At 35.2% G+C, this 25,319-nt stretch overlaps 1 protein-coding gene across 3 annotated transcripts in view; it reads right to left on the minus strand.

Moving 5' to 3' along the window:
* The window catches only part of SWT1 (SWT1 RNA endoribonuclease homolog), a 105,700-nt gene that overhangs the window by 51,581 nt on the left and 28,800 nt on the right, over window positions 1-25,319 (minus strand). For all 3 annotated transcript variants that reach the window (XM_045982791.1, XM_045982792.1, XM_045982793.1), the window contains exons 10-14: window positions 19,040-19,133; window positions 12,586-12,731; window positions 10,526-10,689; window positions 8,894-9,032; window positions 4,378-4,526 (exon numbers count right to left, since the gene is read on the minus strand). In XM_045982791.1, the coding sequence (XP_045838747.1) occupies window positions 4,378-4,526; window positions 8,894-9,032; window positions 10,526-10,689; window positions 12,586-12,731; window positions 19,040-19,133 (692 nt within the window). The remainder of the gene's footprint in view (window positions 1-4,377; window positions 4,527-8,893; window positions 9,033-10,525; window positions 10,690-12,585; window positions 12,732-19,039; window positions 19,134-25,319) is intronic.

Below are 25,319 nucleotides of genomic sequence, written 5' to 3' on the forward strand. Positions count from 1 at the left end.
AAATGAGTGAAGAAATGGAAACAAGGGTTAATAGATTGCTCTTTAAGAAGTTTGGTAATTGTTGGAAGGAGTTAGTGTAGCAAACACCATGGCCAATGACAAGTACTTAAGAATGCAGACCTGAGCATATTTTAAATATTGATAATTAAAGATACTGAACAGAGTATAAGAGCAATATTATTGATTCAAATAATTTTTTTAAAATCACCTTCGGGGAAAATATTAAGTGGAAAAAACTCTGATAGAATGAAAAAAAACTTTATGACATTTAAAACTTGGGGGTTTTTGTCTTGGCACTACTGTAACTTAAATAAAATCATTCCATTTCTCTAGGCTTCCTTATTATTTTTTTTAAAGATTTTATTTATCCATTTATCATAAAGCACAAGCAGGCAGAGTGGCAGGCAGAGGCAGAGAGAGGACAAGGAGCCCGATGCGGGACTGGATCCCAGGACCCCGGGACCATGACCCAAGCTGAAGGCAGCAGCCCAACCGACTGAGCCACCCAGGCGTCCCTCTAGGCTTCCTTGTTGATAACAGCATGATTTCAAAGGTTAGCTTATGGGTTGTTAGCTTCATGTTAATTAAAAAATAAAAAAGTTCCAGCACTACTGGAAATAACAGTATTTATGGGACATTTCTTATGCATAGGAGCTTTCTAAAAACTTTGTATCTATTAGCTCATTTAATCCTCACAACTGCTCTATGAAACAGATACTATGATTATCGATATTTTCGGGTCAGTAACTTGTACAAGGTTACATAGCTGGTAAGACTCATAAATAGAACCTGACCTTCAGGAATCTGACTCTGAATGGGCTTCTGATCTCTCTCCAACAATAAAAGTAAATATTCTCCTTTTCTATCTTTGGGAGCAGGAAGTAAAAAGAATGTTATTCTTCCTGTTTTTCCCTATTTATATTAATTATGCACTTAATATACATGGATGGAAAGACATATTTTGTTCCGAGATATATATTTTTTAATCACCACATACTGCCTCGCTTCCTCAGCTCTCAAATATTAGTGTACACAACTATGCAGGTGGATGTCTTTCCCAAACACCTACACAGCACTTACTAGTGCCAGGCACTCAATGCTTTAAAAGTATTAATTTATTTAATTCTCATGACAGTTCTGAGGCACAGATTATTATCCTCATTTCACAAAAGAAGAAATTAGGCTCAGAGAGGTTAATTAATCAGAGATTAAAAACATAGCTAGTCAGGGGCACCCGGTGGCTCAGTTGGTTAAGTGTCCAACTCTTCATTTTGGCTCAGGTCATGATCTCAGGATGGTGAGTTGAGCCCCATGTTGGGCTCCATGTTGAGGGTGCAGTCTGCTTAAGATTCTCTCCTTCTCCCTCTGCCCCGACCCCATTCTCTGTCCCTGAAAACAAAACAAAACTTAAAGAAGAAAAAAAAACCCAAAACACAACTACTCAGGATGAGGCTCCTCGGACATGAAGGTCTAAAACTTAATAATAAGGCTGACTTTAATTATCCTACCATCCTGGCAGAGCAAGTCTTATTTTTTCGGTTGGAAGGATTATCAAAGAAAAATGTATATATCCTTTTCCAGTTCCCACCCCATTTATATAAAAATCTGGAAAATGACCATTTTGGTTAACTCTCTGCTTTGTTTTCTCACAAGCCTTTTCAGAAGTAAACAAGTGAATATTCCTTTTTACCTGATTTTCTACACTTGGTACATTAAGTTTGGGAGCCTTTTTTTTTTTTAATTTAACAATTGCTGTATTTAGATACCCTGTCTCTGGAGGTAATGTATTTGGTGCTCGAGTTACTGAGACAGGCAGGACTAAGTATGTAGGTCATATACCAAATCTAATGCATTCTACAAAATGACTCCTACTGAAAATGTATTTTATTTTATTTTATTTTAAAGATTTTATTTATTTATTTGACAGAGAGATCACAAGTAGGCAGAGAGGCAGGCAGAGAGAGAGGAGGAAGCAGGCTCCCCGCGGGGCAGAGAGCCCGATGCGGGGCTCAATCCCAGGACCCTGAGATCATGACCTGAGCCGAAGGCAGCGGCTTAATCCACTGAGCCACCCAGGCGCCCCTGAAAGTGTATTTTAAAAGTCCAAGCTAAATCACAGAGTTCCTGGCTGACTTAGACAATGAATTAGCAACACTTCAAAGTTCTAATCATGGAAACACAGGTTGTTTCAAGCAATCACACTAATGCCAGGTGTTGAGGGTAAAGCACTAATGAGGATGTAGATTCTTCATCGATGGGCTTCAGGACTCTTGCTAATGTAGCAACTGGAACATCAGGATCCAAGAATAAATAACAATTCAGTTAACTACTCAGTGGACAACATACAGTTGGCACACTATTATCAGATAACACTAAATTTTAATGCCACAGTTTTGTGGTAACTCCTATCTCTTGGTTTCCAATTGATGAAAGAGCCTTAAATCTGGACATTTGTTGTTACTTTTATCGCAATCAGTCCTAATTTTTTTTTATTTTCAATAATCCTAATTCAAAGACTAATAAACCTATGAGTAACCTGAATTTTTCATCTTGTTTCCATTATGTTTGTTTCACTAAAGATGGGGTTTAGGGCTTAATTCTGTGATGGGAAAGGCTAATCTATGGTTCCCTACACAATTCAAGAACAGGGTCAAGGGACGCCTGGGTGGCTCAGTGGGTTAAGCCTCTGCCTTCAGCTCAGGTCATGATCCCAGGGTCCTGGGATTGAGACCCGCATCGGGCTCTCTGCTCGGCGGGGAGCCTGCTTCCTCCTCTCTCTCTCTCTGCCTCCCTCTCTGCCTACTTGTGAACTCTGTCTGTCAAATAAATTAAAAAAAAAAAAATCTTTAAAGAAGAGTCAAGCTGCAATCCTCCATATATCCAAGTCCATTCTTTCCTACAGATGGTTCTCAAAGTCACATTTGCCATGGAAAAATACAACTGCTATGGTTTTAGTCATCTTAATCCAAAAGATCATTTCACCCCTTAGATCAATTCTTTCGCAGGAGTTCAACCACGTATTTCTTATTAGTTTATAAAAAAAGATGCTTCTTTTACTTCATGAGATGCTCTCTTAAGCAAGTACGTAAGTCTTTCCCTATCAGCTATGATGAATTTTAGTATCATCTAATACTTTCATTACTTCACAGGTAGTGGGAATTGTGTGAACTTGAAAGAACACTGACAAAAACCTGGTCAACTGCGTAACTCGGAAGAAAAAAAATGAAGATGATATATATATATTAAAGTACCATTAATGTCCAGGTGTGCCTGGGTGGCTCAGTGGGTTAAGCCTCTGCCTACGGCTCAGGTCATGATCTCAGGATCATGGGATCCTGGGATCGAGCCCCACATTGGGCTCTCTGCTCGGCAGGGAGCCTGCGTCCTCCTCTCTCTCTCTGCCTGCCTCTCTGCCTACTCGTGATCTCTGTGTCAAATAAATAAATAAAATATTTTAAAAATAAATAAATAAATAAATAAAATAAAGTACCATTAATGTCTTATACCTGATAATGGTGATACTGAGTTTTGTTTTGTTTTTTGTTTTTTGTTTTTTAAATATTTTATTTATTTATTTGACAGAGAGAGATCACAAGTAGACAGAGAGGCAGGCAGAGAGAGAGGGGGGGAAGCAGGCTCCCTGCTGAGCAGAGAGACCGATGCGGGACTTGATCCCAGGACCCCGAGATCATGACCTGAGCTGAAGGCAGTGGCTTAACCCACTGAGCCACCCAGGCGCCCTTGTTTTGTTTTTTTTTAATATTTTATTTATTTGACAGAGATCACAAGCAGGTTAGAAAAAAAATGTGGCTGGATAAGTAGACAAATAGGTAGACAGGGAAAACAATAAAACAAATGTGAAAAAAGGGTAACATTGGGGAATCTGGGTAAAGGGTATATACGGAATCCTCTGAACTCTTCTTGTAACTTTTCTGTAGTTTCAAATTATTTCAAAATAAAAAAAGAACAGTATTACTAAGTACTACTACCAAAAGTTTGATTCAGTAAGGTTTGAAAGGGGCTTGGCATCTGCATCTTAAAAAAAAACAAAAACAAACTTCCAAAGTATTCTGATGGATGCTATGATCCACTTGTCTGGGGCACTGGGAAGTAAGCATTCAAACAACAAGGCATAGCTTGTGTCCATCCATAAATGAAACAATATAAAATTCCAAAACTGCTATAATGGTGCTTCCATAAGAGAATGTGTTTTATAACTTGCAATAAGAATTGTTTACTTTCCCTTCAATTCACTTAATGCCATTCATGTGTTAAAATAAGTTAGATTTAAAATATCCTTTACCTCTGTTGTCTGCTAAAACATTTTTAGAATGTATGTGATTAGCTACTCTAAATGGCATTCCAAAGATATCTTACCTCTGCAAAGGTCTGGAGTAGTTCATTGACTTGAGCAAAGGCCTGTGGAAGAATACCATCATAATTTGACCGTGTACTGAAAGCGTGTAGCAAACTTTTAGAATCCTGAAGCAGAAATTTCAATGTTGTAAAATCCACTGCATTGTTAGCTGGTAAGAGGAATTAAGAAGGAAAAAATAGGTAAGAATGAGTATTCAACACAAAAATGTCTTTGGAAAACCAATCTAATGTTAATTATGAAATTTAAGAAAGTATACATTTACACCTACACACCACTCCTCATCTCCCTCTCTGGCATAAAAAGCATTACAATTAAATTTAGCAAAAGAATGTTCTTGGAGTTGATTCGGGTACTCTGTATTCTTCAGAAGAGAGAATTACCAAACAAGTTAAACTACAGAGTTTCAAGGTGGATCTTGTTTCATATACAGATGAATATAGAGGCATCAGAAGACTCACTTGGCAGTAAGCATGTACGTTACATACAGTACTTCTCACAACCAACTCAGTTAATCATGTAGTGTTCTGCCTTTCAATTCCATTACAACAAATGTAATACTAGATTTGTTGAAAATAATCTTTCCTCTCTCTGCACAACACAACTAACACAACTTTAGAAAAATATAAATAATTTGGGTAACAGTGGGCTGTGGGCAACACAAGCTAGCAGAATATTTTCCTTATAAATCAGCAAAGTGAGTGAATCTACAAAAAATAATTCAAAGGTTTAACAATTTTCTTTCAACTAATCTTACTTACCTTAAATTCTCAAACCAATTAGGAGAGGTGGTGACAATGATTTCAAAGATTTTAAGTTATGAACAATGAAGTTAAGCAAATTTCTAATGTCACCAAAGCTTAGAACAGAAGAAATCTTTCCATTATTAAGGTGGAGCACTATATAACAGTTTTCAAAGGCATTTCAAATAAACATGCTACAATGTATTTGTTGTTTTTTTTTCTAAATATTTTATTTATTTGATAGAGAGAGAGAGCACAAGCGGGGGAGAAACAGACAGAGATACAGAAGCAGACTCCCTGCTGAGGCTCGATCCCAGGACCCTGGAATCATGACCTGAGCCGAAAGCAGAGCTTAACCGACTGAGCCACCCAGGCGCCCTGTTTTATTTTCTTTTAATGTTCACAGTTTCAGAAACTCTTCTATGTTCTGAAACACCAGCCTGGTTTTTTTGCTGGTACTATGAGTTTTATTTATCTGTATTACTTACACAAGTATTTGCATAGAAATACTGAAAGGTCAAATGAAAATTAAAAGTAGATTTCAATAATTAATTATACAATATTCAGAAATTCTAATCTAGTGTGATGGCTATAGTCAGCCTTCTGGCTTCCCCTTTAGCAAATGAAGAGAGAAAAGTATATTTCCTTAGGAAGCACTTAGTTATTTTTAAAATGCAATGACTAGTTTAAATTCCTGTGGGAAAAGACAGATAAGAGATGCTGCACATAGGACAGAAGATTCATCTGATGAACCCAGTAAATCTCCTAAGGAGAAACTGGGCACATCTTCTTTAAGTATGTAGTCAAAGTTCAATAGGGCTTATATCCCTGAATTAATCATTTGATTTCTGTCTTAGAAGTCTTTCTAACGTTTTGTGCTAAAGGGAAATAATGATAAATTCAGTATCTAGACACAACATAAAAAGGAATCTACATGGTTGAGATACTTTAATGCTTATATAAGGTCAACGATCACTTAGATGAAACTTAATATGGATAACAAAATTTTAAAAAGCTACTAATCATTTCCCACACAATTTTCTATGAACTGATCTAAGAATCTCTTCTTTGGGATACTGAAGTTAACTGCATATACATAATTCAACAGCCGAGGATACTATTAAAAGACAGTAAACAAAATCATAAACTGTGATTTTCCTAACCCAAAATTACTTTAGGGCAGAAGAGGCTTTTATAATTCTATTATATATTCCTTACAAGTCAGTAAACATCAAGCATCAGATTCTTCTAGACCAAGGATCAATAAATTATGCACACAATGATTCCAAAAATGAATTTTGAGCAAAAGGAAGTCACCATCTCTTCACTTCTCTCCTATTCCCTATTAGAGCTGCTGCCTACAACCTCTAAGCTGTGTGCAAAAGACCAACATTGCCCATTCCTGAAAAAGAGAAAAATGGAACATGGCAACTAGATATACCTTATTAAAACTAAATCTTGTTCAAGATCATATATGATTTAGGAACTTTCCCTTTTGATTGAACCAACTAAATTATGCTTCCATTCAAGATAATGGAAAATGTTTCTATATACCTTGTAAAAGTGCTCTGAAGATGCATCCAATAAGTCATTCCATATTTTTTTTAGTCATTCCATATTTTGTATACCACTTATAAATAACTTCTATTGTTACAGATAATGCCTGGAAATGTCTTTAACTTAAAAATTAGTAACTTTTATTTTTATTTATTTATTTTTAAAGATTTTATTTATTTATTTGACAGAGAGAGATCACAAGTAGACAGAGAGGCAGGCAGAGAGAGAGAGAGGGAAGCAGGCTTGCTGCTGAGCAAAGAGCCCGATGCGGGACTCGATCCCAGGACGCTGAGATCATGACCTGAGCCAAAGGCAGTGGCTTAATCCACTGAGCCACCCAGGCACCCCTTTTTATTTTTTTTTGAAAATTTTATTTGTATTTATTTGACAGAGAGCTAGCAAGAGAACAGGGAACACCAGCTGGGAGAGTGGGAGAGGGAGAAGCAGGCCTCTTGCAGAGCAGGGAGCCCAATGTGGGGCTCGATCCCAGGACCCCGGCATCATGACCTGAGCAGAAGGGAGATGCTTAACAACTGAGCCATCCAGGTGCCCCCCAAATTAGTAACTTTTAAAAGTCATAAGGCACCGAACCAGGTGCTTTAAATCCCCTGAGGCAGTCTTCAAAGATACAAAACATTTTCCAAAAACTTAGATTTCAATGGAAGGATGAGGGTTGTGGTATACCTCCCATAGAATATGTTTCTGGTTTGGTTTTGTTTTAGCTTCCAGGATGCTTAGTGTTAAAATCCGTGTTCAAGTTTTGTAATAATTATTTGCACATGTTTTATGGTAAAATTATCTTTCTTATTCTTCATTGCCTGACTCTTGTGACTTTAAACTTGGCTTAAAACCATCTTGTGTGCTCAGGTTGTTATTTAATGGCCCTTTCATACTCACAATTATTTTTCAAAAGTAGACAAGATATAACTAATACATTAAAATAAATAGATAACTTCATGTTAGATGTTCAAAAAAGTCAAGGACCAACTGAACATCCTAGTAATTGTTACATACACACTTTGCTTTTCAAAAGTAGAGCAAGAACAATCCAGTTGTCTGACTTTGGATATTTCACTTAACTTCTTAGGGTTAGTATAATCATAAAACACGGGCTTTCATAACATTCCATCAGTACTCTTCCCATCTTTTTCTTCTCAGCAGAGAAACTTTTTTTTTTAAGATTTTATTTATTTATTTGACAGAGAGAGATCACAAGTAGGCAGAGAGGCAGGCAGAGAGAGAGAGGGAAGCAGGCTCCCTGCTGAGCAGAGAGCCCGATGCGGGACTCAATCCCAGGACCCTGAGATCATGACCTGAGCTGAAGGCAGCGGCTTAACCCACTGAGCCACCCAGGTGCCCCAAGAAACTTTTTTTTTTTTTTTAAAGATTTTATTTATTTATTTGACAGAGATCACAAGTAGGCAGAGAGGTAGGCAGAGAGAGAGAGGAGGAAGCAGGCTGTCCGCAGAGCAGAGAGCCCGATGTGGGGCTCGATCCCAGAACCCTGGGATCATGACCTGAGCCGAAGGCAGAGGCTTTAACCCACTGAGCCACCCAGGCGCCCCTCAAGAAACTTTTTTTAATCCTATTCCTTAATCATATATTTTAGGTAGGTACTTTGATACACTACTTCTAAAATTGGTACAGGAAATATGGCCAAAGTTTGTGTTAACAAAAGTAAGAAATTTTAACACATAAGAAATTTTTAAAAATCTAAATTTCAGGGGCACCTGGGTGACTCAGTGGCTTAAGCATCGGCCTTCAGCTCAGGTCGTAAGCCCAGAGTCCTGGGATCCAGCCCTACCCCGGGCTTCCTGCTGGGTGGGGAGCCTGCTTCTCCCACTCCTTCTGCAGCTCCCCCTGCTTGTGCTTGCTCTCTCTCTGTCAAATAAATAAATAAAATTGTTTCAGAAAAATCTAAATTGTATTTATATACCTGATAAACTGTAAAATATGGTTTTAAAGGGTTTCAAACATTATAAAATATGATATATTCACTATGTCTAGGAACATCGAGAGTGAAACCATTAATAGTCATGAGCTCTGTGACCTGGATCCATTCATGTAGCTGCCACAAACTCCCTTTAGAAATCAGAAGTATAAATGATTAAAAAATAATTGACAAGTTTCTTAATAATTCATCTTCACATTCCATGGAATATATCAACTAGTCTGACTTTAACATAAAATTGCTAAAGACAAAATAAAAAAACCATACCTTTACAGAGATTTTCATATAGGCTCTCAATGGTTAAAAGCAAGTTCTTCTCCATAACTAATCCAAATACAGCCAACCAGTGTTTTCTAAAGCACTGTAATAAATGAATTAGAGTCCATGGTGGTTTCAAGTACAGCATCTAAAAAGTATTTTGAAAAAATTACCACCTACGAATTTCTTTATCATTCCTATTATTTAAAAGTACCTATTAAGGCATTCCTACATATATTTCTGGGCAAAATAGTTGGGTTCTTTTTAAATTAAAAGATGTTTTGTTAAAAGCCAATCATAATCTTAAAATGCTAATTCCATTGTAAATTATTTTTGTAAAATTCATATTAGTATTAATCCTTATAGTTTTAGAAACTATGTGCAAAACAAAATGTGCATGTGTGCAAAGCAAAAGCACTGTTTTAATCAGAAGCAGCACAGTTTTCATCAGAAAAGATGGACAATTTACTTTCCAACTTAGTCAATTCTAGGAAGAAATCAATCTAATTATTTCACATAGCTGCAGGAAAATCTATACAGAAAAAAGACGTCAACTACCATTAACACTGGCTACACTCCTACAAAGACATGTTATGAAGGAGATTAATCAGTTAGTATTACAAGACGTCAGCGCATCCTGTTTTGAAACATTCATACGCAATGACTTTCCTATGGATATTATAACACATCCAATTTAAGTCAACCCTCCTAGAATCTTCTGATTATTTCTCATCATTTTTGTTCAGTACTTGATACTATAATAGAGCAGCATAAACATCACATTGACAAGTAGTAGAATCTCACTAAATATCTGGTATAAATACAATCTACAATTGGCGGGGTGGGGCGGTGTGGGTGGGGGGGGGGACAAAACGTTTCTCCTGGCTATAGATGTGAACAGCAAACAAACATTAACTAAACTAAAAAGACCATTTTGGCCAAATGCAGTATTTTACTGATGCCAGAAAAGATATGAATCTAGAAAATATAAACTATCTTGCTAATAATGATCTTTTTTTTTTTAAGATTTTATTTATTTATTTGACAGACAGAGATCACAAGTAGGGAGAGAGGCAGGCAGAGAGAGAGAGAGGAATGGAAGCAGGCTCCTTGTTGGGCAGAGAGCCTGATATGGGGCTCGATCCCAGGATCCTGGGATCATGACCTGAGCCGAAGGCAGAGGCTTAACCCACTGAGCCACCCAGGTGCCCCAATAATGATCATTTTTATACTTTGATTCTCATATTTATGACTTAGGCCAAAATATACACTTCTTTTCTGAATACAAATTGCTATGCAAATTCCCTATACTAGACATTCTTCAAACAAACTACAGAAGACAGAAGTTTTTCTGAATTCAAATTAAGCTCCGTGGGGTCAATGTGCCCGACACATAGTAAAAACCTAATAAATACTTGTTCAGTGAAAAAGAAGAAATGCTAAAATACTGTTAATAATCTTTAGGAAATGTCTATCATTTAATGTTCAAGAAGTTATTTCAAAAACTATTAAAAAATAATGGGTTATAGATCATTCCAATGAAGCTTACACATTTTTATACAAGTCATATTTCCTAAGATAAGGTCATAAATCTTTAGCAATGAAACAGAAATTTTCAACTAATAGAGTTGAAATGATCACCTCCATCCAAAGGTTTCCAAAAGCAATTTTCATTTCCGTTTCTAATATTGAAGATAAAGCTGTTCCGAGAGATTTTTCAAGATCAGATACAATGCTTTCAAGTATAATGGGTCGTCCAGAATGTGGAGTTTCTTCCTTACAGCTCTCTTCTAACAGTGTTGCTTCTTAAAACAAATAGTTACAGGCTTCATTTAAGACACCAATAGAACAGTAAATATTTTACATATATAATTGGTATTTGGCCACAAATAATAAACATTTTATGCATATAATTGGTATTTGAATTACACATAAACCAAACCAATACTTCACTTCTTTAAACAGTATTTAGAAACATGTATCCATAGAATAGTTGTCTTAGATACAACATAAATACATCACATTAGCAAATTGACAAAAGGCAACAAAATCTTTTTACTAAAACAGAAATTTAGGAAATGTGTAATGTTTTAACCATAATTTTAGTTTTATTATTCTCAAAAAAAGGAAAAATTAGAAAAATGCTTTTCATCAATCTATAGTAGAAAATGAACAATTATGGATCAAAGTGTGTTTTCTTCCAAACATAACGTATTCTTCCAATTGTAGGTCTCATCAATATATTGTTTTGAAAGAACCAAAATCTCTGGTTTAACTACCTTTATGCCAACCCTTTTAGTAAGTTTTCATTATTTCAATTGATTATCATTTCATTAACATTACTATTTTGATACCTGAAGACAACAGCAATTTCTTTATGGCAAAATGCAAAATATTAAGTAGCTTATCTCTATAAATACCAACTATGGACTTAAAGTGGTAACAACAGAATGCACAACAAAAGCATGTTACCCCTGAAACACCATAAACTAAAATATCCTCTTCCTCCATCTAAATGTCATTTTGAACATTATGACAAAAGAAATCTTACTACCAAAAAGGTAAGATAAGTAACAGTAGTACTAGATATGTGAATCTTTATACAATTATACATAAAAAGTACATATAATATTAAAGATTTCAATATTTTTTTTGCCAACACAGGGAGAAGGGTTGGAATGTATTTATAAATTATGTCAAATTTAATGTAACATTCCATCAAATACCAAGCTACAGGACGGATTATTCTGATAAAAAGATAAAACAATTTTACTACCTTCCCTTCTCTTATTAGTTTAAAATTAAAAATAAAACTATTAGGGACGCCTGGGTGGCTTAAAGCCTCCCTTCGGCTCAGGTCATGATCCCAGGGTCCTGGGATCAAGCCCCACATTGCATCAGGCTCTCTGCTCAGCAGGGAGCCTGCTTCCCTTCCTCTCTCTGCCTGCCTCTCTCCCTACTTGTGATCTCTGTCAGATAAATAAATAAAATCTTAAATAAAATAAAATAAATTATTTGAATCTTTCAAATTCCTATTACTCAATTTTTTATTGCATTAATAGAAGGTTATGAACAGGAAGCTAAAAATTTCTCTCCACTTTGAATGAGTACTTCCTGTATATTCTTGTAGCTACTATTAATTTAAAGGTACAAAATAGCCTGCGCATGGTGATTATAAACATGTAAAAATGTATGCGAGTGTATGGACAAAAATTCAAATTAATTTGTAAGAGCATATGTAGAAGACAATAATGTTAACTGTGTTTTCTTTTGGATTACCATTGTAATTTTCATTTCTTTCTTTCTTTCTCTCTGTCCCTCTTTCTTTCCTTCTTCTTATTTTCATTTATTTCTAACCATTTGTGTGCCAGCAAACATTTCAATGTCATTTTAAACGTACAAGATGAGGGGTGCCTGCGTGGCTCAGTGGGTTAAAACCTCTGCCTTCGGCTCAGGTCATGATCCCAGGGTCCTGGGATCGAGCCCCACATTGGGCTCTCTGCTCCGCAGGGAGCCAGCTTCCCCCTCTCTCTCTCTGCCTGCCTCTCTGACTACTTGTGATCTCTCTTTCAAATAAATAAATAATAAAAAATCTTTAAAACAAAACATACAAGATGAAAATTTACTATTGATTCCAATTGTTATCAATAATGTCAATACATAAAAGATATATTTCTAATTATTTGTAGTAAGAATACTACCTGCTTTCAATTGTTGTTTAGATATACAAGGCTGATGACATACATCTGTGTTCAGAGATAAGTTTAATAACTCTGCACTCAATTCTTCTTTACTGAGTGACTTCACACCACTTATTAGGCCTTTGTTTCTTAAATTTCTATCATCCCTAAGGTTGGGGTTAGGAGGAAAAAATATTTTATTTTTTATAAGATAAATCACATGGCAACTCAAAACACATGGGATCTAATCAGAGGTGGGTGATTCTCAACATGTATATTAACAAAGGATAAGTCTTTTAAAACAGAGAAGATAAAGGAATTAACACACAGTAGAGTCACAGCATATGAATTTCTGAAAATAATAATTATTATATATTGAGTGTTTTCCTGATACCAGGCACTGTTCTAAGTGTGTGTGTGTGTGTGTGTGCGCGCATATAGTCAATCCATCCAATTCTCAACAGTAAACCTTATAGGTAGGAGTGGTATCATTTTTATTCCCCTTTCACAAATGAAAAACTGAGATGTAAAGAGGTTAAGTAACTTGCCCAAAATTGTACCTGTAAGTTGTAGTTGGATTTGAACACAGGAATATGATCATCCAAAAAGAAATAAACAGAGAGCCAAAGAGAAATAATTTCCATGTGGCAGGCAATTACAAATTTACTAACAGTGAACATAAGACAAATGGTGAGAATTTGCTATTTGTTGAAAGAAGGAAGTATGATTACAGCATAGTACATGAGACCAGTTTATGTGCCTACAGAGAAAGCCAAGAGCATTAATAAATGGAAAGACATTTAAGGGCTTCAGGGGGTAAGTGACATGATCAGATCTGTGTTTATTAAATTGCTGTTCTGGAATCCAAAAGATTTCCAGCTTTTGCTAATGGTAGAGTAGATTGTTTAGACTAATCTTCCCACAGATGAAGATTAGAAAATGTGGACAAAAAAAAAAAAAAAGCCTATCTGAAGGCACTCGGGAGAAATAAAATGAAGACAGGAGCTGGAGGGAAGCTTACCCTCAATACAGAGGTACTGCTCTGGTAAGAGCTACATGGTTCTATCTCTTTGCCCAAGGCATTCTCTTATTCGTCAATGGCTACAACAGAAAGCACAGCCACAGTAACTTGGAATGTCAGAAGACTATGTTCAGGACTAGACAGAGCAGACAAAAAGTTAAGTGGGGGAACTGAAGAAGGGAGGAAGCCACGGAATGTGTGAACCTTAAAATTTGCATATAAATGCTACCCAGAAAAAAAAACACAACATGCTACCAAGAGACAAAGCAATCAACTGAACCAGACTTAGATATGACACAGATGTTGAAGCAATCTGATAGGGAATTTTAAATAATTCTGATTAAATTTGTTAAAAGCTCTAGTTGAAAAGGTGAATATCATGCAAAATTACATGGGCAATTTCAGCACAGATGAAAATTAAATGTGACTGCTAGCAATTAAAAAAAAAAGTCACAGTAACAGAAATGAAGGTCTTTTTTTTTTAATTTTTTTTTCAATTTTAAGATTTTATTTATTTGACAGAGAGAAAGACATAGAGAGAGCACAAGCAGGGGTAGTGGGAGAGGGAGAAGCAGGCCTCCCGCCAAGCAGAGAGCCCGATGTGGGGCTTGATCCCAGGACCCCGGGATCACGACCTGAGCCAGAGGCAGACGCTTAGGAACTGAGCCATCCAGGTGCCCTAGAAATGAAGAAGGTCTTTAAAACACGCTCCATGGCAGACTTGACATAGGCAAGGAAAGAAATTACGAACTTGAAGACAGGTCAAAAGAAATTACCCAAACTGAAATAAAAAGGGAATAAAAGTTTTTTGTTTTTTTTTAATCCAGCAGCTGTAGGATAATATCAAACAATCCAACATACGTTGCTATATATGGATCCAACATACTATTGCTATATAACAAATTATCCCCAAACTTAGCAACTTAAAACAAACATTATCTCACACAGCTTCTAAGAGTCAGAAATCTGGGAGCAGCCTGACTGGTCGGTTCTGGTTCAGGGTCTCTCACAAGGTTGAAACATGCTGTTGCCTAGAGTTGCAGCCATCTCAAGGTTTAATTGACACTCATTCATGTGGCAATGGCTGGAGGCTTCAGTTTCTCACCATGCAGGTCTATTCCATTGGGCTGTTCATAGCATGGCAGCTTGCTTCCACAAAACAAGTGATTTGACAGAGGAGAAAGCAAGAGAGTGCCTGAGAAGGAAGTCCCAGTCTTTAATAACCTAATTTTTCTAACCCAATCTGATAGTGATAGTATGTCACTGGTACAACCAACCGTGGTACAATCAATGCAGGAGGGGACTACACAAGGGCATTAACACTAAGAGGCAAGAATCATTGGGGTCATCTTGGAAACTGGCTACTATAGTATAATTCTATAATAGGAGAAGCAGAAAAGAGGGAATGGGCAGAAGAAACATTTGAAGAAATAGTGGCTGAGAATTATCTAAAACTGAAGACAGACAGGAAACCAGAGATCCAAGAAGCTCAGAGAATATCAACATAAATCATCTCTACCCATTTCACACACACACACACACCTGGATATATCTGCTAAAAACTGTTAAAATAAACTGCAAAAGCAAAAGACAAAGAAAAGCCCTTGAAAGCAGAAAGTAAAAAAAAAAAAAAAGACACATTACCTACACAGAAGAACAAAGATAATATTTACATCAGACTTCTCATCAGAAAGCATACAAACTAGAAGAAAATGGAGTGACCTCTTTAAAATACTGAAAGGAAAAAAAAAAAAAGTTCAACCCAGAACTGTATATCCAGCAAAAATATCTTTCAAAAATAAATTAAGAAATGAAGATATTATCAGACAAACAAAACCAAGAATTTCACTACCAATAGATACACACATGTCAAAGAAATTTGTTTAGGCAGAAGGAATATAACACCAGACAGAAACTTGAATCTACAAAAATAATGAAGAGTGCACAAAATAAAAATAAAATATTAACTTAAAATACTTCTTATTTTTAATTGCTTTAAATGTCAAATAATGGAAGCAAATACAGTAACAAAACATGTGCTTATCAACATTGCTGTAAAGGTAACACATACGACAATGATAGCACAAAGGATGGGAGAAAGAAACTGTTATAAGATCCTTACACTGAACATGAAGCAATATAATATTATTTGAGGGTAGACGACTTTGATCAAGTAAGATATATACCATAAATGCTAGGGTAACCATTAAAACGTTTTTTTCAAAAAGGTATAAATATTCAATCATGGAGATAAAGTGGAACCATAAAAAATATACAATTAACTCAAGGAAGAAAAAGAAAAGAACGGATGAAACAAACAGAAAACAATTAGCAAAAAGGTAGATTTGATCCAGCCAATTAAATTTAAGAGGTATAAACTCATCACTTAAAAGAAAGAAGTTGTGGGAAGGCTGGGTGGCTCAGTGGGTTAAGTGTCCAACTCTTTTGATTTCAGTTCATGTCATGATCTCAGGCTGGTGAGACGGAGCCCCATGCTGGGCTCCACACTAAGTGTGGAGCCTGCTTGATTCTCTCTCACTTTCTCTCTCTCTGTCCCTCCCTGCTTGTGCTCTCTCTCAAAAAAACAAAAAAACAAACAAACAAACAAAAAACAAGTTGTCAGACTGGACAAAAATAAAGTACCAACAACATGCTACCCACAAAATACTTAACCTTAGTGTAAAGACACAGGTTAAAAGTAAGTCGATGGAAAAATAAACCAGATAAATACTAACCAAAACAAAACTGGAATGGTAGTATTAATACTAAACAAAGACAACTTTCAGGAACAGAGAGAGACACTATATAATGAGAAAGGGGTCAGTTCTCCAAAGACAATCCTAAACAATCCTAAAAATGTATGCATCTTACTACCAAGTTTTACAATACATGAAGTAAAACAAACAGAACTGAAAGGAGAATTACACAAACCCATAATTATAGTTAGAGATTTCAATACTCCTCTCTCAAAAGTCACAGAATAAGCAGACAATTGGTAAGGTTATAGAAAACCTGAACAATACTATCAACCAATTTGACCTAACTGAAATTTATAGAATACTCTACCCACAAAAGCAGAATACAAATTCTTTTAAGTGCATCTAAAACATTCACCAAATTTTGGCAATAAAACAAAACAAAAAAAAAGATGGAAGTGTTCTATATATTTAAATATATATATATATATATAGTATATATATATATATATTACACCAGTATATCCGTTGTCAACATCATATAGTTAAGATTTGTGCATTTCAATATTGCACATTTTTGCCCAAAACACAAAAAACCTTATAAAAATAGTAAGTGAGGACAGGGAGTGAATGGATATAGATAACACAAGACTGGGAGAATTTTTATAATTGTAGCTGAATACTTAGGAGTTTATTAATTCTTCTTCACTTTGACTATCATTGTAAATTCTCCATAATGAAACTTTTTTTAATTAAAATGAAAAATTGCCATTATTACTTTCTGAAGAATAAATGGGGGAGAGCAAGTGTGAAAGTAGAGAGCCTAAATTAGTCTTCGAGTCAAAAAGGAAGTGGAACAATAGCTTGATGGACAAAGGATGGCGGCAGGGGAGATGAAGAAAAGATCACACAGGACCCATTAACTGACCAACATAGAGTATGAGGGAGGAGCAGTTATCAAAAATGACTCTTACATTTCTGGCTCTAGCAAATGGGTGGAAAGTGGCATTTTTTTGTTCAGATGGAGAACGTTTAGAAAGAAAAATCAAGAGTTTATTTTTGGAGATAGTATGTCCCAGATGTCTATAACGCACCCAAGCAAAGAAAGCAAATAGTAGTAAATATAGAATTCAGGAGAGAGAGAGAGATAGAGGTATGAATTAGGGGTTGCTGGCCCACACTCAGGATTGTAAATGTAAAGTAATGCACTTGGAATTACGTATAGTACGCAGTGTTGGAGAAGGGTTCTCCTGGCACTATCATTATCAATATTATCATCATAATCGTCACCATCAACCATTTAAGTAAAGTGAATGTATCCTCATAATAAGCAGGTAGCACTACGCAGCACAACGATTCTGGCCTTTTACAGGTAAAAATAAAAATAAAAAACAGGCTCCCCCAGAACATAATGCTAGATTAAAAGTAAAGTCTGACTCCAAATTTTCATTTCACTAAAAATGTTATATCTGCTTTCCTAAAACAGTTACTGCAGAAATAATGGAGAAATGATAAAGTCTCACCGGTTTAATTTTCATTCTAAGCTGAACTAAAAAAGCAACAATATGTAATTTATCTCTCAAACTTAGCTTATCTCAAATTCAAAATGATTAACATATTATCCTATTTCAACCTTCCACAAACTCCAAGCTGATATATTATGCCCTAGATCAAAATATAATTTTAAATAACCTAGAGACAGAAATCTTTAATATTTCTTTTAATTCCAAATAGAATACCGCCATCTTTGAAGACAATTAAAATGAAAATTTTTTTACATTTTTTAAAGTTTTAATCCCACTTTACTTAACATACTATATTAGTTTCAGGTATATAACATAGTGATTCAATGCTTCCATATGTTTAAAATGATCTCGCCCCCTTAGAAGAAAAACTTTAGGGCTATTCATTTCTATAATCGCTGTATTTCATACAGAATTTAGGCATGTTTGTGAAACTGTAAAAAAAAACAAAAAAAACCCCTCCATTGTTCAGTGAATAAAATTCAGACTAAAACAGCAGTTTAAATTGCTCTTCTTGGTTCCTTCAGAGCTTTTTCTCATAGACGATGAGTACAATTTTGCTTAACGTTATGTTAGTTTTACCTTAGAACTAAGTTATGAAAATACTAGTTGGGAATGGAGGGGAAGGAGGAGAAAGGGAAGAGGAGGAAAAGACTCTTACTGAGATCATTTCATGTACTGGGCACTACCCTAAGTCCTTTATGTGTATACATTATCTAAGTCCTTGCAATAAATCCAGGAGGCAGGAATTAGTATCCCCCTACATTTTATATGTAAGGCAACGAAGTTAAGCAACTTTCCCAGGTCACAAGGCTAGTAAGTGGGAGAACCACAACCCCAGCCCTCACTCTATGAACAGGCATTGCCTCCTCCCCACAAACTAATTAATTAATTAATCTTCTTGCCTCATGATCAAAAATCTGTCACACTTTTATTTCTGAACTATTTTATTGGCAGATTAAATTGGCTGTCCCCAGCTTTTGTAAAAGGTTTCTGAATGCCATATAAAAAAAACTGAAATAAGACTTCCTAAGTTTCAAATCTCATTCTTCTATAGCTTACATGTTACAAGAGTGTGATACAAAATTGAAATGCTTCCTGGAACATCTCGAAAATCATGTCCATTTTTGATCCTTAATCTGGTGGGTAGAATATGACTCCTACAAATTCTCTGGTATAGTTGCTATTTAGAAAAATAAAAAATAAAAAAAGATTGAAATGACTATGAAACTCACGTGCACAGAATAACAACAGAACAAGGGACTAATTCCTGGTACTGAAGACAGCATTTTAACACTCGATCGTCATTGTTCTCGTCACTCATTCCATCTGGAAATTTAGCAAAAGTGACAATCAATAAGCATACTAAAAATCAGGACAGTCTAGGCTGTATTTACAGGTCAAAAACATCTAAAAGAATGAACACTCCTTAAATAAAAAGAGAAAAATAAGACACAGTAAAATGATGCCTTAAAAATTCGGGATCTGGAGTTCAGGTAGAATTCCAAACAAGGTAGAATTCAGGTAGAATTACCAAAGTAGTTAGTTTACTACTAAAATGGAATAGGATATGACTATTAATAAACACAAAAGAAAGTAATCAATACGTTAAAGGCCATACTAGAAACCTAAAGCTATTAATTCTAGTCTCAATTCAGTCACTTGTATCATGCTTAAAATGATCTCCACTTAAACGAGGCCTGTAAAATAATGAATAATAGTTCCACCAGCAACAGAACCATTTTCATGTGTCTGCTTTTCCTTAATCTCTAAGCAATTAACATTTAGAGATCCACAGGAAAAGGTGATATGGACCCTACGTAGAAAACACAAAAAATTCCTACCAAGTGTTAATCAATGGTTGACAGAGTATCCTCTGGCATCTGTAAGCCTTAAAGCATGATGTAAAAGTTTGGTTTTTGTGAAAATGACATAATGTGTAGAAACAAGATCAAAGACAATGTTTTTCCTAAGTCTTTACCCTTCCTGCCTCAAAACTCCCTCCAGTACTTAATAATAAGATTTCAGGGCTATACCCCAGACCCACTTCTGGATAAGAGTCTTTAAAGTCTGGACCCAAGCGCGAATTTAAACTCCTTGGTGAGTCTCTTATACACTAAGATTCAAGACATACTAGACAAGGAGCCTCAAAACTCTGTTTCTAGACTATAGCTTTTTTTCCCCCTGAACTTTTAGCCTATATTACTTCGTCCTCTAAACATTCAAATTAGAAAATCGTTCCTTCAAGGAATGAATTTTTATGTAGGGCTGAATTTGTACCCAGGTCCCTGTGCTAAGTAACCGGATGTACAAGAACAAACTTTTGAGGAGCTCACTATCTCTAGTGAAGTCTAGACAGAACTGAATTGATCTCAGAGCATAAGCCTGAAGATACGATTCAGTTCTTTTATCAGAAAACCAGAAAGCCAAGCAGACATATAGCATAGGAGCCGATTTTTCTTCTTTTAGGTCACAGAGTCAGTATCACAATAAGGCAAAATGGGCAGCAAAAAATCATTAGCTTTAAATAAATCAGAAGATGAAAGAAGGTTAAAGGTTACAGTATACCACTCCAAATAAAACTGAAGATCATCTGTGTTCTCACTTTTTCTAGCTTGAAAACACACCTAAAACTGCAAGAATATTCATAAAATATTTATTCAACAAATATTTTTGAGCCCCTGCTCGGGTACTGTTCAAAAGTGAACAAAACAAAGACTCTGGAAATAGATTTATCTGGTCTGAATCCCTGCTTTCCCACTTACTAGACATGTAAATCTGGGCAAACTGCTTAACCAGGAAAATGAAACAAGAAAATTTATAGGAACAATTGGCCCAATAAGAGGTTAGAGCAAGTACTTTTTAAGTAATATACATTATGTAAAACTCAAGCTTAAGTGGCACAACAGCGTGCCCTCTACTCAGAACACCAAAAACCCCACAAAATCCTGTATAAATAATAGTTAACATGATGTTTAATATTTGAGCATTTAGGAATTTAAGCTTCTCAACTGCTTCTCCCTGATGTAGCCCCAGAGCAGTGCTGATATAGGTATTTGGCAAATACATGAATCAACAAAAATATAATACAAGAAAATATAAAAATGATGGAAAATATGTGGTGTGGAGGTGTGGGGGTGGCAGATAACTTTATTTTGCCCTTATTATAAAAGAAAAATAATTTAGAAAATCTGGAAAATATAAAGAAAATTAAAGTAACTCATAATTCCATCAGCTAAATATATCCAACATTCCCTACATGTAAGTATATAATGCATAATCTAACAAATTTGGGATGATTTTTTTCTTTTAAATCCTACTTTGCCATTTTTTTGAAATACAGTAGTATTCTTTCACAAAGCTATAATATTGTAACTTCGCCAATTATTAGGCACAAGTTGTTTCAAATTTTTTACTGTATTAATAAAGTGTTATGAACATTATTTATATAAATCACTGTCAGCATCTCTGTGTCTTAGAGAACATTTCTAGGAAGGAAATTGTATCTTTAGGCTTCTTAAAACACACTGATAAATTGCTCTCCTGAGAAGTTACTAATTCATATTCCCAAAGCACTGGTATGATGCAAAGAATAACTTTCTAAACTTAGAAGCAATAAAAAGAAGAAAGGAAAAAATGAAAGATTTAAACTAAAAATATCTACATGTAAGAAATTAACAACATTCAAAATGGCAAACAGGAAAATAATTGCAGTGAACAAGAGGCTGACTAGTTGTACTTCTTCTTCTATGAATCACCTATTAATAATCTTTGTTCAGGGGCACCTGGGTGGCTCAGTGGGTTAAAGGCTCTGCCTTTGGCTCAGGTCATGATCCCAGGATCCTGGGATGGAGCCCCACATCAGTATCGGCTCTCTGCTCCGCAGGGAGCCTGCTTCCCTTCCTCCCTCTCTATCTGCCTCTCTGTCTACTTCTGATCTCTGTCTGTCAAATAAATAAATAAATAAAATAATCTTTGTTCATTTAGGGAAAGAGGATCTTTTTGTTTTTCTGGTCAATTTACACAAGCTTTTCACATAACAAGGACACAAAAGAATTATCACCTATTCTAGGCTATAAACCGTTGGCTACTTTAACTCAAACAATCTTCACAATCATTTGTTGAGCTGGAGGTTATTTTCCCCCATTTTATTTCCTTAGTTTCCTCATCTTTAACTTTCCCCAGGTCAGGTAATAAACTCAGATCAAATTTCAGATTTCAAATCCTATTCACATCTCATGTTACTAAATACAACATTAAATAAATACAATCTAGAAAAGAGTTAAGGACCAGGCTAAAATTACAATCCATAAAGGTGATTTAACATAATCTACATTTCTTTTTTTAATGGAAAAATCCTTGCTTAAAAAATACATTGCTATAATACTTACTGATGATGTAAAAAGAAAAGAACACAAAAGCAGCAATTACTAAGAGCTGGTTGCAAATGTGCCTGACATTTATAAAGTGTCATTTTGTTTTTGCTTTTTTCCAAACAGGAACTTTAATTTTACTCAAAAATCCTGAATTGAGAGGCACCTGGGTGGCTCAGTGGGTTAAAGCCTCTGCCTTCAGCTCAGGTCATGATCCCAGGGTCCTGGGATAGAGCCCAGCATGGCACTGGGCTCTATCCCAGGGTCCTGGGATAGAGCCCAGCATGGCACTGGGCTCTCTGCTCAGCAAGGAGCCTGTTTCCCTTCCTCTCTCTCTGCCTGCCTCTCTGCCTACTTGTGATCTCTGTCTGTCAAATAAATAAAATCTAAAAAAAAAAAAAATCCTGAATGGAGGGGCACCTGAGTGACTCAGTGGGTTAAGACTCTGCCTTCGGCTCAGGTCATGATCTCAGGTCCTGAGGTCGAGCCCCGAGTTGGGCTCTCTGTTCAGCAGGGAGCCTGCTTCCTCCTCTGTCTGCCTCTCTGTCTACCTGTGATCTCTTTCTCTGTCAAATAAATAAATAAAATCTTTAAAACAATAATAATAATCCTGAATTGAGTTTTCTCGTAAGACTATTAGTTTATCATTAGAATAGAAAATGTAATTTCATTATGATAAAAAAACCTAAAGATATTTCTAGTGGATATCATAAAATCATTATCAACAGAATAAACCTATTAAGCACCTTGTACTTTATATAAGTAATGTTTTTTTTATTTAGAACTTTTTTTCTTTTAAGATTTTATTTATTTATTTATTTGAGAGAGAATGAGTGAGAGAGAGCATGAGAGAGGAGAAGGTCAGAGGAAGAAGCAGACTCCCCAAGGAGCTGGGAGCCCAATGCAGGACTCTATCCTGAAGTCTGGAATCATGACCTGAGTTAAAGGCAGTCGCTCAACCAACTGAGCCACCCAGGCGCCCTATAAGTAATGTTTTAATGATCAGTAAAGAAAACAGTGATACAGAGAAACACATAAAGGACTTACCTGACACAATTACAAATAATCTACTATTATATCTATGACCTTATAACTAAAAGCAATTTCAGCAATTTAATAAAAATCTAATAATACCATTCAAACACCGAAGAAAAATATGGGTTTTGAGAAAGACACCCAGAAATTAAAACAACACAGAAGTCTGAGACCACTACTATGACTTATTCTCCTTAGTCATCAAAAAAAGCAGAGATTGAGGAAGTCAAAGCATCAAAAAAGCATATGAACATGGAAAAGTCAAAAGAAACATGCCAAGCATCTATATATAATAAATGTGGCTGAAATACCTCTTCTAAAATGAGCTCTAAAATAATTTTCAAAGCAAATCTATTGAAGAAATAGACATGCTATTTAGAGCAAGTTCTTAACCCCTCTGTGTCTCAATTTTCTCATTTATAAAATGGGCTAATAACTTCCACCAAGTACTGCATGGTTTGAACAAGATATTAGCTGGTAAAACACTAGTAAAAGGGTTCAGAGAAAAATGGCTATGTTAAGTGTTATCCATTATTATCATCCTTATCCAAAGTATTATATAATAAATAATAATTATATATAATATAATATATATAATTAAATAAAAAAATGAATCAAGAGAAATTCCATACACATATATTATACAAACACCTCCTTATTACAGATTCTGACAAACCAGAGGAAAACAATGCCTCTCTCTGCATTATACAAACTGCACAGTGACGAAGTCTAATCATTGACAGATTAGAAACCTTGATTACTTACTGGCCTCATCACTCAACACTGGTACTTAAAAAAAAAAAAAAAAGAATCCAAAGTACTATAATATGGAAAATTATGCATACAGAACTATACAGTCACTATCTGTGAAACAGAGACATAACCTAAGAAGGTCTAGAAGCAGAAAAATAAAAATCCAAGAATGCCTGTATAGTTTATATCAACAAACTAAAAAAAGTAAAAGATTAAGAGTAAAAAAAATTCTCCTCTCCTTTTAAGGTTTGGAATTTTACTGACATGGTTTAGATTGGGATTAATTTTGTTAACTGTGTAGCTGTTCAGAAAAAAAAAAGTCTTGTCTGTTAGCAACACATATCAAAGTATTTATGAGTAAAAATGGTGTCTTACAATATCTGGGACTTGCTTCAAACTACTGCAGGAGTTCCAAGAGTAGGAAAAGAAAAGGAAATGAGAGAATAAATAAGAATGGCAAAACGTTGATAATTATTGAAAAAGAAGGAAAGGTACACAAGGAGTCATACATAATTTGACCTCTGCATTTGAAATGTTTCATAAGGAGAAGTGAAAAAAAAGACCATCTGAGATGTTCAATTTAACATAAATGTTCAAAATTTTAGCATTTTCTTAACTCTAATATTTGTGGTTTTCCTTTGAAAGCTTTTAAAAACACCACATGAAGCTCCTGCTCAAAATGCATGAGGACTGTATATGGAACACACCAAGCGCTAATAAATATTTGTAAAGGAAATGAATGAATGAATGAATGAATGACGGAGGCCCTTCTTCAAAGATTTAAGACAAATGACCATGCTGAAACCTTCTCAGGGTTAATACCATGATTAGGTTCATCATAGAATGAATTCTTTCATATCTTATAGTATATATGGAAGACAACATAAGTTCATGCTATTTAAGTTAGTATAAATGTACATAAATAAATGATTCTGAGTTGAAAGGAAACAAGGTTTTAAAGAATAAAATAAATCTTCTAAATATATGTATAAACTCTGCAGAGGCAACAGTGTTGCTTTACACATAGATCTCTTTTCCCCACAAGGTGATATATATATATGGTATGACATATATATATATATGACATTGCATACTTAGGTTCTAAGACTAAAATGAGTTGAAAATGAATGAAAGAAAACAAATATGGAAAAAAATGAATCAAGAGAAATTCCATACACATTTATTATACAAACACCTCCTTATTACAGATTCTGACAAACCAGAGGAAAACAATGCCTCTCTCTGCATTATACAAACTGCAGTGACGAAGTCTAATCATTGACAGATTAGAAACCTTGATTACTTACTGGCCTCATCACTCAACACTGGTACTTAAAAAAAAAAAAAAAAAAGA

This window comes from Meles meles, chromosome 17, assembly GCF_922984935.1.
Source record: "Meles meles chromosome 17, mMelMel3.1 paternal haplotype, whole genome shotgun sequence".
Classification (NCBI taxonomy): domain Eukaryota; kingdom Metazoa; phylum Chordata; class Mammalia; order Carnivora; family Mustelidae; genus Meles; species Meles meles.